Raw genomic sequence first — 14634 nt, 5'->3', positions numbered from 1 at the left:
AAATTGACTGGATTAAAATTCATAATGTTTACTATCAAAAATTATTTATTGTTCATATTACTGTCAAACTTTGCATCTAACTAAGCTAGCAAGGGTTTCCTTAAGAGTTTTAAGCATTTTTAGGTTTAGGTTTTAGGTTTTATTAGTATTTGTAGGCCGCCCTTTTCCCTGAGGGGACTCAGGGCGGCTCACACAAAAACCAGGGAGAGGGGGGATACAACATTGAGATAACAACATATAATAAAATAATAAGCACCATACATTCATCATTCGGGCGGGGTAATAATTCTTATCCCCAGGCCTGACGGGCGAGCCAGTTCTTCAAGGCTGTGCGGAAGGCTTGGACGGTGGAGAGGGTACGAATCTCCACGGGGAGCTCGTTCCAAAGGGTCGGGGCTACTGCTGAGAAGGCCCTCCTCCTTGTAGTTGCCAGCCGACACTGGCTGGCCGATGGAATGCGGAGGAGGCCTAATCTATGTGATCTTATAGGTCGGAGGGAAGTAATTGGCAGAAGGCGGTCTCTCAAGTATCCCGATCCACTGCCATGTAGGGCTTTATGGGTGATTAATAGCACCTTGAAGCGCATCCGGAGATCGACAGGTAGCCAGCGCAGCTCGCGGAGGATAGGTGTTATGCGGGTGAATCGAGGTGCACCCGCGATCACTCGCGCAGCTGCGTTCTGCACTAGCTGAAGTCGCCGGATGCTCCTCAAGGGCAGCCCCATGTAGAGCACATTGCAGTATTCCAGCCTAGAGGTCACAAGGGCCCGAGTGACTGTTGTGAGTGCCTCCCGATTCAGGTAGGGTCGCAACTGGCGCACCAGGCGTACCTGGGCGAATGCCCCCCTGGTCACAGCCGTTAAATGGTGGTCGAATGACAGCTGTGGATCCAGGAGGACTCCCAAGTTGCGAACCCTCTCTGAGGGGTGTAAATTTTGACCCCCCAGCCTGAGTGTTGGAATATTGGCCAAATCTTTGGGAGGGAAACACAACAGCCACTCGGTCTTTTCTGGGTTGAGCACAAGCTTGTTAACCCTCATCCAGTCCATGACGGCCTCAAGGCCCCGGCTCATCACATCAACCGCTTCATTGATTTGGCACGGGGCGGACAGATACAGTTGAGTATCGTCCGCATATTGATGGTATCTAATCCCGTGCCTGCGGATGATCTCTCCCAGCGGTTTCATGTAGATGTTGAATAGTAGGGGGGATAAGACCGAGCCCTGCGGCACCCCATAATTTAGGGGCCTAGGGGACGATCTCTGCCCCCCCACTAACACCGACTGCGACCTGTCCGAGAGGTAGGAGGAGAACCACCGTAGCACGGTGCCTCCCACTCCCACCTCCCGCAGTCGTCGCAGAAGGATACCATGGTCGATGGTATCGAAAGCCGCTGAGAGGTCAAGGAGGACCAGGATGGAGGAATGTCCTTCATCTCTGGCCCTCCAAAGATCATCCATCAATGCGACCAAAGCGGTTTCTGTGCTGTAACCGGGTCTGAAGCCTGACTGGAAGGGGTCTAGATAGTTTGCTTCCTCCAAGGACCGTTGGAGCTGGAAGGCCACCACCTTCTCAACAACCTTCCCCAAAAAGGGAAGGTTGGAGACCGGGCGATAGCTGTTAAGAGCAGCTGGATCCAGAGATGGTTTCTTCAGGAGGGGTCTCACCACCGCCGTTTTCAGCGCGGCGGGGAAGTTCCCCTCCCGAAGGGAGGCGGCTACAACCGCCTGGATCCAGCCTCGTGTCACCTCACTGCAGTTAGTAACCAGCCATGAGGGACACGGATCCAGAACACAGGTGGAGGAACTTACAGCTCTCATGGCCTTGTCCACATATCCATATATTTTCTTAGATATATCTTTTCTTTTGTACTGGGTTAAAATATGACAATTTGACATTTGTTCATGGAAAGAATTACCTACATGATATGATGAATGCTTATGAGATATATTTAATAATTGGAATTATTTCTGAAATAATACACGATTAAAATTAAACCTATTTTCTTGTCTTAGAAATTGAAATGATTGCATATATGGTTATTTGATATGAATTAAAATTTAGAGTTAATATACCCTCATGTACTCCATATTTGTTCCTGGCAGGAAGTGATGCTAAGTTTTTTTATTAAATGGAATCTGGTTTATTTTTGTCCTACCAAGTGATATGTTCTTAGTTTAAAAGGCTGTTTAACTGCTGTTTCTTCTTCCAAACAGTACAAAATACTCTATGGAATTATGGGTTTAATTATTTTTAGCTTTATGAAGTGATCAAGTAATGCCCATTCTTTTTTAAAATCAGAGTTCTGAATAATGTTGCTTCAATGTGACATATGAATATAACAATAATTATTATAGGGTTTGTGCTCATTATTGTTATGTTCAGTGAAATGACTATGATATGTAAAATTATATATGCATAGACACACACATAATATATACATCCATATCCTATATCCTGTATGAATAACCATAACAACTCAAGAAAATTAGGAAAAATATTGCGTAAAATTATACATTGGTTTAAACAATAATAGACTGAATGAAAGAAAACTAGTTGGATAGGAAACAATTGATTGTCATTTAATATCTATTCAGAATTATTGCAGGATCCATTAAAGTTAAGAGCATCCACTCAAAAGCAATGTAAATGTAGTATTTCATGTTATCGTGGTGCATCTGTAGCAAAAAATAGCAATTGTAGATGACCTTTAGAATAAAAATAAATCTTTGGCAAAAATGGATATTAGTTTTTTCTTCTTTGTAGGTTTTATGGCAACTTGATATATTCCGTCGAAGTTTAAGAGGTCTCACAGGACATGTTTGCCAAGGTGATGCCTGCATATTTTGTGCTTTGAAGGTAATTTCATAATTTTCTTATTTATCTTGTATGAATGAAAATTAATTTTGGCAACTATTCATGAAAATCTCTGATTCATTGACACATCTAATAAGTTAAATTGTAGGGGGGGAAACTTTAAAGTATGATTTGCTAATTGTTTTAATTGGTTTTGATCAATATTCATAAACCCTAAAGCAGAGTGGGCATTTTTTTTAAAGGACTTGTTCCTTCGATTATAATTTGTGGATTATCATATAATAATAGTAGCATTTTGAAATTGATTAGATTAGAACATTTTTTAGTGATACTCTTTATTTCCACAAAACTTGAGGAACCAACTAAAAAATAATCTATGGCAGATGTTTGGATTGATTCTTTGTATGGGTGTTTTGAAATTAGGTTGAGAGGCCCATGAATTGGTTTAACGGATACTAATTGTGTGTTCTTTGTCTAAAACACATTTAGCTTAGTAAAGGGGAAAAAATGGATAAGAAAAACAAGTGTAATTATTGAATACCAGTTCTTACTTCATTTACTACTAGGAATATTATATTGCATCATTTTGTTGCTGTTCTTTGTATAGTTGCATGCTTACATGAGTACACAAGTTGCTAAAGAAAGGATAAAGATACAGCTTTCCTGCCATGATTAGCCATTGTAGGAATTGATTTGCTGTAAGTGTTGATCTTTTAGCCTTTTATGATTTCCTCATAATTGTAGCAGAAGCAAACATTCTGGCTCAACTTTTCTGATTTTCAATGAGCTCAAATGTCAAGAAAATTCTTGGTGGAATTTTTAAAATATATTTCTAATGATGATAACTATAGTCCATTTCAAATATAATTCTCTCTTATTTGAAATAAGTAGAAATATAGCAATAGCACAAGTGCTTTACAACAGTCTCTTAAGTGGCTTAAAGAATCAGCATATTTCCTTAAACAATCTGGGTCCTTATTTTACCAACCTCAGAAGGATAGAAGGCTAAGTCAACCTTGAGCCAGTCAGGATCAAACTCCTGGCAATGGGCAGAGTTATCCTGCAATACTGCATTCTAACCACTGTGCCATCATGGCTCATGATTGTTCTAAGATTCCAGATTCTTGGGTTATTAATGAGATTTGATAGCAGACGAAACAGCAAGATTTGAATTCAAACATATTGTAAACAGCCAAGAATATTGATTTTGAGTCCTTTTTAGCCTATCAACTTGTAAGAGGAACAAAGCAGAAGTGAATTATGGCATATCACAAGTAAATAGTATTATGTATTGTATACCTGTGCTGTTTTCAAAATGGGCATTGTTACAGAACAGTTTTCTATATCAGATAAGGAACAAATTGCCTTTTAGTTACTGTATATACTCGAGTATAAGCCTAGTTTTTCAGCCCACTTTTTGGGCTGAAAAAAGCCGCCTCGGCTTATACTCGAGTCAGTGAAAAAATTTGCCCGAAATGGAGGAGAAAAAGGGGCGGGGCCATGCTGCTGGGTGACACTCGTGAATGGCCCAGTGCCCCTGTGAGTTTCCCCTCCCTCTGTGTCAGTTTGCCGCGCAGCGCGCACCGCACCATCCCCCCTCCTCACGTTCTAATGTAATGCAGGGCTGTCTTACGATTCCCCTTCCTCCCCCTCCTGCCGCTCTGCAACGATGTCCCACCTCCTCCTTGTTATGGCAAGCAGCCACATAGCGATGTCCCACCTCCTCTGGTACAGTGATCCAATGATAGGAATCACTGTGCCGTGTGTCATAGGAGGCGGGACATCGCTCCCGCGGCTGCACGGGACATCATCATCACAGCGGGACATCAGCATCATGAGGTGAGTGAAGTATTACATTGAATACACCGCTAGTTTACTGTTTTTCTTTGAAATAAATATTCAAAAACATTATTGGTATCTATTTTTATTTTTGAAATTTACCGGTAGCTGCTGCATTTCCCACCCTAGGCTTATACTCGAGTCAATAACTTTTCCAGTTTTTTGTGGTAAAATTAGGTGCCTCGGCTTATATTCGGGTCGGCCTATACTCGAGTATATACGGTACTGAAGGTCAATTTCCAGAATTGATAGCCAGCTAATAGTGAAAAATCTTCATTCTAGTTCAGTAGCATCTGGAGAATCACAGGTTCTCAGCACCACCAAATGCTAGACTCTCTGTTTTGATGTACTTATGTATGCTAAGAGCCGAGGTGGCGCAGTGGTTAAACGCAGCACTGCAAGCTACTTCAGCTGACTGCAGTTCGGCTGTTCAAATCTCATCGGCTCAAGGTTGACTCAGCCTTCCATCCTCCCGAGATGGGTAAAATGAGGACCCGGATTGTTGGGGGCAATATGCTGACTCTGTAAACCGCTTAGAAAGGGCTGAAAGCCCTATGAAGTGGTATATAAGTCTAACTGCTATTGCTATTGCTATATTGTTCCCAATCATTTAATAGATAAAATCATAAATATTGGTATTGATTTCCAGACAATATTTTCCCAATTCCAACACAGTCGAGAAAAGGCTCTTCCTTCAAATAACATGAGGCATGCCTTGGCTGAAAGTTTTAAAGATGAACAGCGATTTCAGCTTGGTTTTATGGATGATGCTGCAGAATGTTTTGTAAGTATCATTATATTACAGTATTTAACATTTATTTTGGATATTGTTTTGATTCTTGGAATGAATGCAAAAGAGCCATACTTGATATTTCAAAAGATGAATTAGTTTAGGGCAATATGCTTTTGGACTCTGAAAAGGATTATTATAACAACAATGATAATCTTTTTTTAAAGACTGAAAATAAAGTACAAATAAATAATTTGTAATATTTAAAAAATTGAGCTATTGTATATACCTAATTAGTTAGAATTGGGTCATCATTTCATTTGATACAAAGATTATAATTCTGAATACAATGGGGAGGGATCACTTAATTTTTTCCCCAATCGCTATTTTCCCTTTATCCTGGGCATATTGCGTTTCCCCAAAAATAAAACCCAACAAAAATGTCACCAGGTCTTATTTTGGGGGGGGGGGGAAGTCGTCGTCCACTGACTCACTTACGCATGTTGCCCCTGGCCTCTTTTTTGCTATCAGAGGCCTTCAGGAACTTCTTCGCCTGATAAGGCCAGCAGCGCTTTCCTGAAGGTCTCTGCAGCTGATAACACAGCTCCAGATCGATCTGTTATCAGCTACAGGGGCCTTCAGGAAAGCCTTGCTGGCTGCAGCAAAAAAAAAAAAAAGCCATTTCTTATGAGGTGTGCAACTATGCAAAGGTAAGTAGTAGGGCAGCTCCAACCCCCCATACCCACTCTAGCTTTTACCTGTGCACCCTGTAGTGGTTGGGGTCTTAATTAGGGCTTATTTTGGGGTTAGGGCTTATAGCAGGTGCACATGTAAAAATCAAGCTACGACTTACTTTCTGAGTAGATCATATTTTGGGGAAAACACGGTAGGAACATAGAGCAAAGGATGAAACAGAAATTGTTCTTGTGAGGTAAAAATGACTATATTAAAACATATATACAGTACAAGCCATTTTGAAGGTTCAATTGGTGAAATGTATTATCTGAAAGAACAGGTTGGGGACAGATAATGTTTGCATATGAAGCCTCTTATAGTCAACACCAACTTGATTGCATAGCATAATCATGATTAATATAAGACATTTACTTGTTTAGGAAAATATCCTTGAGAGAATTCACTATCATATAGTACCAAGCAATGCAACGGATATGTGCACTTCCAAATCCTGCATAACACATCAAAAGTTTGCTATGACATTATATGAACAGGTAAGATATTTATTCATATTTATTTTACTCCTTTAATATTTAAAAATCTCTAAAAATAAAAAACCCTTTCTTTTATTTACAGTGTGTATGTTGTACTTGTGGGGCATCTTCAGACCCTTTGCCTTTTACAGAATTTGTACGTTACATTTCAACCACAGCATTATGGTAAGTAAATTTATTTGTTATTTTTCCTCCATTGGTCTCATAAGTTAACAATTTTAGTGTGAATAGTGAGACACATCTTAGAGCAAAATACTAGCTTTGATTAATAACCTAATTACCTTTTTATCATGTTAAAGCTGAAGAACATTTACATCTGAAAGTGTAATCAGTTCCTAGGAGAGAGAGATATATTTATGTTCTAAAAATTCAATTGTATTTGTTGTTAAGTGAGAATGAAATATCTACTAGCGTTGGGCGATATTCTATTGATAAAAACACTAATGAACACAATAAGATATATTACATGCTCAGCTTCTGGTGATTTGATGGACAAGTCCACATAATTTTCTTCACAACTGTCTAGAAATGGTTTACAATTATTTTCTTGGATGTTTTTCCAACTTTACAGCATTAGGATTTTCTGGTAGTCCCTCATTGAAGTAGTAAATAAGTCTGATTCTGCTCACACTTAAATAACCACCCATCTTACAAAAAGAATTCTGGGTGGTGCATAAGAATTAGATAAAAGTTACAGATATAAAGGTTTTTAAGGCTCAGAAGTCGTGACAGTTGGCAACTTCTGACCTGATCAAATATTTCTTAAGATTATTACATCAGCCTTTATTTTCCTCCTTTGGGAACTAAAATAACAGCTTGAACTAATAGGAAGTTGCTTCCTCCCAGATGGTGGAAATGAGAATTTAATTAAAGTATTTCACAAGACACAGCAGAGGAAATTTCTTCTTGGAATAAATTATTTTATTCTACTACACGGAATGATTTCCCATCAGTCCAAGCTGTAATCCTGCTTCCAAGTATACTGGACATTTATAGGTAAGCTAGATATGTCCATTTAACAAGTATAATCTTGTTATTGTGATGGAATGGAATAACAGACATAATTTTTAGACATCACTACATTTGCCAAATTTTAAGCCCATAAATAATTTTAATTATAGAATAATTTTCTATAAATGAAATGTCTAGTGAATGTTGAAATTATAGCAAAATATTTTGCTTTGTCAATATAACCCAGTATTTTTAATTACAAAGGAAAAGTTTATTGCAGTATATTTGCCTCATATGAACAGGAATGTTCAAGCCATGTTTTTTTCCAGAAGCATTTTTAAAGAAATTCTAGTCATAAAAACAATAGCAACCTGTTGTAGTTTTGACCAGAGCTCAGTTCGTAGGCTCCTTATTAAGGCCCCTATCTGATTTTAAGGTCTAAGCATCTGATTTTTTTCCATCCTTGAAAATATTTACATTCATATTTACATAATACATTTTCCTTTCATGTACATTTTTGTACTTGTAATATTCTGTAAGATTTACATAGCCCTAAATAGATCTAAATCTATAAAAGAAATAAATGGTTTTTTTTTCCTAATCTTGCTCATCACCTTTAATGTAAGCAATAAAATGTCCACCTTCAATCATGGAAACTCACTTGGGAAATGCCAGTCATGATCTCATCTCAGTCTACCACACAGGGTTGTTATATGGAACAATGGGATGAATTAGTGCCATTGTGCTATGTTATAGTTCTTAGTGAAAATAAGAATATAAATATTACAAATATAAGAACATTCTATTAATTGCAATAATAAAATGGACTAAATCAAATTATTTCATGTACAGCAATGAAATTGATAGAATGGTGGAAAGACATGAAAGACTTAAGCCAGAAATGTTTGCTCAACTCCTTCAGGCTGCAAATACAACAGATGACTTCAGAAATTGTCCGGTAAGTTAACAAAAGAAATAGTGCTCTAATATTTTGGTGGGGGATTTTCCCCTGATCATGATAAATCCAAACTTTTAACATTAAGTGAATAGTTTGTTTTTAAAATTTGTCTTTTGCCTTCAAATATTTAAATCATAAATCAAAGTAATCCATATTGTCATACAAAATTAAAACAAGATCCCAGGAAAAGTAACCCTTTAAACAATTATTTGGTATTGGCTCTCAGATAAAATAATAGCTATTTGAAAAAGGTTAATTATTTTACAAATAATATAGAAAAAATTTATTATACAGAAAGTCTTTACATTATCAAGTATAAAAATTATCATTTTGAAAATTTTAAAATAACTGGTGATATGCATATTTTTAGTAAAAATCATATAGCTTATTGATACACAGAACAATTAATTGCAATTAAATACTTCAGTTTTAGAAAACATAGTGGCATACCTTAATAGTTATTAAATCGGATTGTCTTAACAGTTTTCAAAATAGTTTTTGTTGTGAGTAGTTTTTCCATTATGCCTCTATAAGGGTTGCCGAAATGTCTGATACTATGCAACAGCAGTGACCAAAAAATCAAATTATACTAATTTGTTTTAGTCTCTAAAGAAACCTACTTTAAAGAAAAGTGGTAGGAAACTCAGATGAATTGCTGCATATTGCTAACATATTTAAGTTTTATAACTAATCATTTAGATCAGAAATAATGGGACTTGGCATGTGAATAAATTGGAGATGTTGTCTATTATAAAGCATAGTCTTCTAAGTGAATTTTATGTGGTTTATATAAAGCTCTTGACATTCAAAAGCATCTAGATCATACTATTTGTCCCCTCTTCTTTTTTTGTAGAGCAACTGTGGCCAAAAAATTAAAATCCGCCGTGTTCTAATGAATTCTCCAGAAATAGTTACTATTGGATTAGTTTGGGATTCTGAACATTCTGACCTAACAGAAGATGTCATCCGAAATCTGGCAACACAACTTTATCTTCCAGGGGTATTGAACATATTAATATATTTAATTTTCTATGCTCTCTCAACATATTAAAAGAACTTTGAAATTATTCCGGGATTGGGCGGCCTATAAATTCAATAAATAGAATAGAATAGAATAGAATAGAATAGAATAGAGTTCTCTGTCTTGTCTAATATTGTCCTATACTCAGAAACTCAATCAAATGAAGTTGGGCTTTCTCCCTGAAAAACATACATAGGATTCCATGCTAAAAGGATTTTTTTTAACTTTATAACTAGATTGCACAAGAAATGTCCATGCTGCATCATTTACCACTATTTTTAATAATTTTTTAAAATAATTAAGATATGTTTTACCTAGTATTTTTTGTATAAAACAAATCAAAATACAACTTTTAAAATATGTGGTTAAGTTAATAAAATTTCTCAGGTGCCCTAGAAGAGAATAATACAAATGTATAACTGAATACACAAGAGTGTGCATGTCTATTATTTATTTATTTATTTATTGAATTTATATTGCCATTTATTCACCCATGGCGACTCAAGGCAGCTTACCGAATAAAAATCACATTTTAAACAATAAAAACTAACAAAAAGAATCAAATCAATTAATTTAGTACAATATAACAAAACCACCCCCCACCCCAGCAACAACAGATCAGACGAGCCATTTAATGGGCTCCATCCTGCTCTGGGTTCCCCAGACCCAGGTCTTTGGTGCCTTCCGGAAGAGTATTAGAGTGGGGACCATTCTAATCTCTGGGGGAATGATGTTCTAGAGAGAGGGAGCTACCATGAAGAAGGCCCTCCTTCTGGGTCCAACCAGGTGTATCTCCTTTGGGGACAGAACCTGCAACATTCCCTATCACCTCTGCTCTGATAGGTCAAGTAGATGTGACCGGCAAGAGATGATCCCTCAGATAACCTGGTCCCAAGTCATGAAGGATTTTATTGAAGCAAATTGGTAACCAATACAGCTCCTGCAGGAGAGGTAATACATGTGCACACCCGGATCTGAACAAAACCATGTGAACAGCTGCATTTTGCACCAACTGGAGCTTCTGGATGCTCTTAAAGGGCAGCCACATGCAGAGTGCATTGCAATAGTTAAGATGGGAAGTGACTAGGGCATGAGTGGCTGTGAGTAAGGACTGTTGGCCCAGGAAAGGGCGTAACTGGCGCACAACCTGCAGTTGCGCAAAGGCCCTCCTGGCCTCTTCGAGTAGGAGTCATGAGTCCAAGAAAACCCCTATATTACTCACATGATCTTAAGAGTAGTGTCACTTCATCCAAGACCAAAGGTGGCAATTCTCCCTTAGCCAACGTACCCCAAATCCAGAGCCACTCAGTCTTGCAAGCGTTTAGTTTCAACCTGTTGCTTCCCATTCAGCCCCTAACAGTCTCTGGACACTGCAAGAGGGAGGACACAACATCACTTAACTCACCACGGGCCAGGACATACAGCTGAGTATCATCAGCATATTGGTGATACCTCAGTCCATGGTGATGGATGATTTCACCCAGCGGCTTCATATAAATGTTGAACAGAGGCGGAGAGAGTACCAAGCCCTGCGGAACCCCCTAAAGCAAGGGCTGGATCTCTCACCTGTCAACACTGACTGAGAGCGGCCACAGAGAAAGGAAGTGAACCAGGACAGCACAAGGTCTCTCATTCCCATCCTCCGAAGCCGCCCCAGGAGAATACCATGGTTGATGGTATGGAAAGTCACCTAGAGGTCATAGAATGTATAAAGTATTTCAGTTTTAAAACAGCAAAAACAGAAATTTAAAAGATAACTTAAAATTTAGTAAAATAGTTAACAACATAATCAAAAGGTTCTGAAAAGTCAAGATACTTTTTTAATTTCTAGAAACTATTCATTGGTCATTTCTACTTACAGACTTGAAGTCTTAGGCCATTGATCTAAGTGATAATAGCTGACTCAAGTAGAACATAAGACTTCTAATGAGGGAATCAGTGGTAAAATGATTTATTCTGAAAAAGGCATGTTTTGCTAAATAAACTGGATGGACTCATTCAATATGGCTATGTAAAATTGTGATTTATCCTCATCTCTATTTCTTACTTGCTTATCTATCATTTTTACAGTTGTTTTATAGAGTTACTGATGAACATGCCAAAAACAGTGAGCTTTTTCTTGTGGGGATGATATGCTATGCAAGCAGACATTATTGTGCCTTCGCCTTTCATACTAAGAGTTGTAAATGGGTGTTATTTGATGATGCTAATGTTAAAGAGGTAAGTTAGTTATGATATTGCATTTTAAATAGAGGCATCCCAATAGCTGCTAAGATACTTAAATATGTTTTATATAATGCTCTGACTTCCTTAATGTTGATATTGAGACATGAAGTAAAGTCTTAATATCAAAGTTAAGGCAGTCAGAATCTATTTTCTAATGCACATAACCTAAGATGAAAGGTTTGGTGTGTGTGTGCGCACGTTCGTGCGTGCATGCGTGCGTGTGTGTAGGTTTGCTCTCTGAGCTTGTGGGTTGATTTCCATACATTTCCTTACCAGGCTAGGTAACTTCTTCAGCAGAGGTTAAGGGATATCAGTGTCAGTGTTCTGTTTATAAGGGCTTCAGATGTGGGTGTGTCAATTGAGTGTCTTGTAATGGGTCACTTATGAGTCATTGGTGGATCTTGTGATGAGATTATATCAAGTCAGAGTCATTGGGAGATGAACTGCTAGCGGGGTGGGGGTGGAGGGAGGTGTTTTGTGGATTGATTGAGGGTGGTGCTATGTTTGGCTGTGCGGTTGATTTGGATTCTGAAACCAACCCATAAGCTTGGAGAACAAACCTTCACCCTCATCCTCCACCCAAGCTACAGATATTCGCCACTATTGCAAATGAAAGGTTTAGTTTTGTTCTAAGTCATGCAGGAATTTGTTGCTTCAGAAACATGCATTGCACAAAAAGCTGTAGAGTTAGACATGTATTTTTCACATGTCTAAACTATTTTAAAAAGTTTTAATTTGTTTGATATATCAGTTTATTTTTAATTGGATTGCCACTTTTTCTTAACTGATTAAATGATCTCTTTTAGGTTGGAACAAAATGGAAAGATGTGGTATCCAAGTGCCTCCGGTGTCACTTTCAGCCACTGCTACTGTTTTATGCAAACCCAGAAGGTACACCGGTATCAACAGAAGATGCACTTCAGCATATAATTCATTGGTCACATTATAAAGCCTCTACAGGAAATGGAGAAGAATTTGGTAATACAAATTTGAATATTTACAACTATATTTATTTAGTAAGATAGGCAGATGCTTAATATGGTGTAGATAAACTGCCAACATGATATTTGTAATCCACCTTTTTCCCCACTCATTATACATGAAAGTCTTCTCTAGTTTTATCCTGACTGACTGGCAATTTGAGGTAGAGAGAGTAACTCTCCCAAAATTTTCCAGTGGATTACACGGTCATTTAATTTTTATTTTATTTAGCAAGCTTATATCCTGAGCCATCTCACAAACATAGCTTTTGCTAGCATATAAACATTTTAAAACAAATATATATAGCCATTTTAAAACAATTGACCATAAATACAACTAAGAATGAACCAACATTCTAAATACAATCTAATCACTTTAGAGCCTCCCTGTTGCCATGGAAAAAACAAAAATTTGAAAACTAATAAGGCTAGGCAATTAAATGAACTTTGGTGTCCTTAATATTAATGTATTAATGCATAATTTCTTACGGTCAGGGCTAGGAATAGGAAAGTTGTGGGAACTTTAGTTATTAGAAAATTAATAAACTGAGTCTGAGGCATATTTAATTTTTCACATTGGATGGAGTACATGCAAAATAGATATTTTTTTTACCAAAAATCAGACACTAGACTTCTATCAGAGAATATATGTAGCTCATTGTTGAACTGTGGAGTCCTTGCTATTCTCAGAGCTTGGTGGTTCTCTTGTTTGGTTGTGGGGTATTTTTTTTGGGGGGGGGGTGTTCAGTAACTAGATATTTTTAAAATGTGAATTTTTTAAAGTCTGAAATGGAATTTTACTTTGAATTTTTTATTAGTAAAAGGTGAAATTTGATCATTCTTCAAATATTTTTCCTATTAAATTTAAACTGTGTAGTGTGCCTAGTATAGCTTTTATTCAGGAATTTATTTTTAATTCGTTAGGCAGGCTGTTCATTGAAAAACCAATTTCAGAGAAAAATTGAGTAAACTTTTTCCTCATAAAAATAATGTTTTTTAACATTTCTTTTTTCTAGGGTTTGAGAAATATAATTTTCTTAAATCAGATTGTGTAAAGGAGAATGGATTTGAAGAAACTTCTAACCAGAAGAGTAAAAAAGCTCAACTAGAAAACACTGCCTTTACTAGGAACTATACTCAACCTACTAATGTCAGAGGGTCAAGTATGTGTCATACACATTTTTTTAATCACTGGGATGAATTATACTTAGGTTAATTGTAAGGTTAATCATAAATAATTTTTGTTTGACTTTTTAAAATGTTACCTTCTACAAGTAATTGAACATTATATTAATGAAATTAATGACGTAGTGAAATTTAGTGACAATAGATATGGTTAAATATACAATTGAAAATGATAATAATGTATACATGTGTATTGGTATAACAAGTAGTAATTGGATATGAATATCGAATGGTACCTATGAAAGGAAGATGAGAAATGGTTTGGTTACATATAAAGATTAATGAAAAAGAATTAAATTATGATAATGGATATAGTCAAATAAAGGAGAGATAATGATGATAATGTATATATAGGTATGGGTACAACATGGGAAAATTGGATGTAAATTGTAAACAGTGATTTGAAAAAGAAGATTATAAACCTTTGTTACTAAATGTTATTGATGTTTAGCTAGAATAGTCCATAAGGAATAGTGCTATTGGGATACTAGAAATAGCAAATGAGATATCAGTATGTGGTTATATCTTGAGTTTTGGTATGTTTTATGATGAAGGACATTTAAACAATTATAGTCAAACGAGAATAGGGGTAGGATGATGGTAATATGTACAAATATATTTGATTTAAAATACTAGAATTAATATGAATCATGGGTGACTGTGAAAGAAACACATGAAAAATTTTTGTAACCAACTGAA

The 14634-nt window shown here is 36.7% G+C and overlaps 1 protein-coding gene across 1 annotated transcript in view; it reads left to right on the top strand.

Moving 5' to 3' along the window:
* Window positions 1-14634, top strand: part of LOC116513153 (inactive ubiquitin carboxyl-terminal hydrolase 53-like) — a 44490-nt gene that overhangs the window by 16752 nt on the left and 13104 nt on the right. The window contains exons 3-11 of the mRNA XM_032224045.1: window positions 2766-2858; window positions 5305-5439; window positions 6501-6614; window positions 6697-6779; window positions 8418-8523; window positions 9377-9523; window positions 11615-11764; window positions 12577-12748; window positions 13767-13913. Of these exons, the coding sequence (XP_032079936.1) occupies window positions 2766-2858; window positions 5305-5439; window positions 6501-6614; window positions 6697-6779; window positions 8418-8523; window positions 9377-9523; window positions 11615-11764; window positions 12577-12748; window positions 13767-13913 (1147 nt within the window). The remainder of the gene's footprint in view (window positions 1-2765; window positions 2859-5304; window positions 5440-6500; window positions 6615-6696; window positions 6780-8417; window positions 8524-9376; window positions 9524-11614; window positions 11765-12576; window positions 12749-13766; window positions 13914-14634) is intronic.

The sequence above is a fragment of the Thamnophis elegans genome, chromosome 9 (genome assembly GCF_009769535.1).
Source record: "Thamnophis elegans isolate rThaEle1 chromosome 9, rThaEle1.pri, whole genome shotgun sequence".
Lineage (NCBI taxonomy): Eukaryota > Metazoa > Chordata > Lepidosauria > Squamata > Colubridae > Thamnophis > Thamnophis elegans.
The sequence above is the reverse complement of the archived record's forward strand: the minus strand, read 5'-3'. Positions and strand labels throughout refer to the sequence as shown.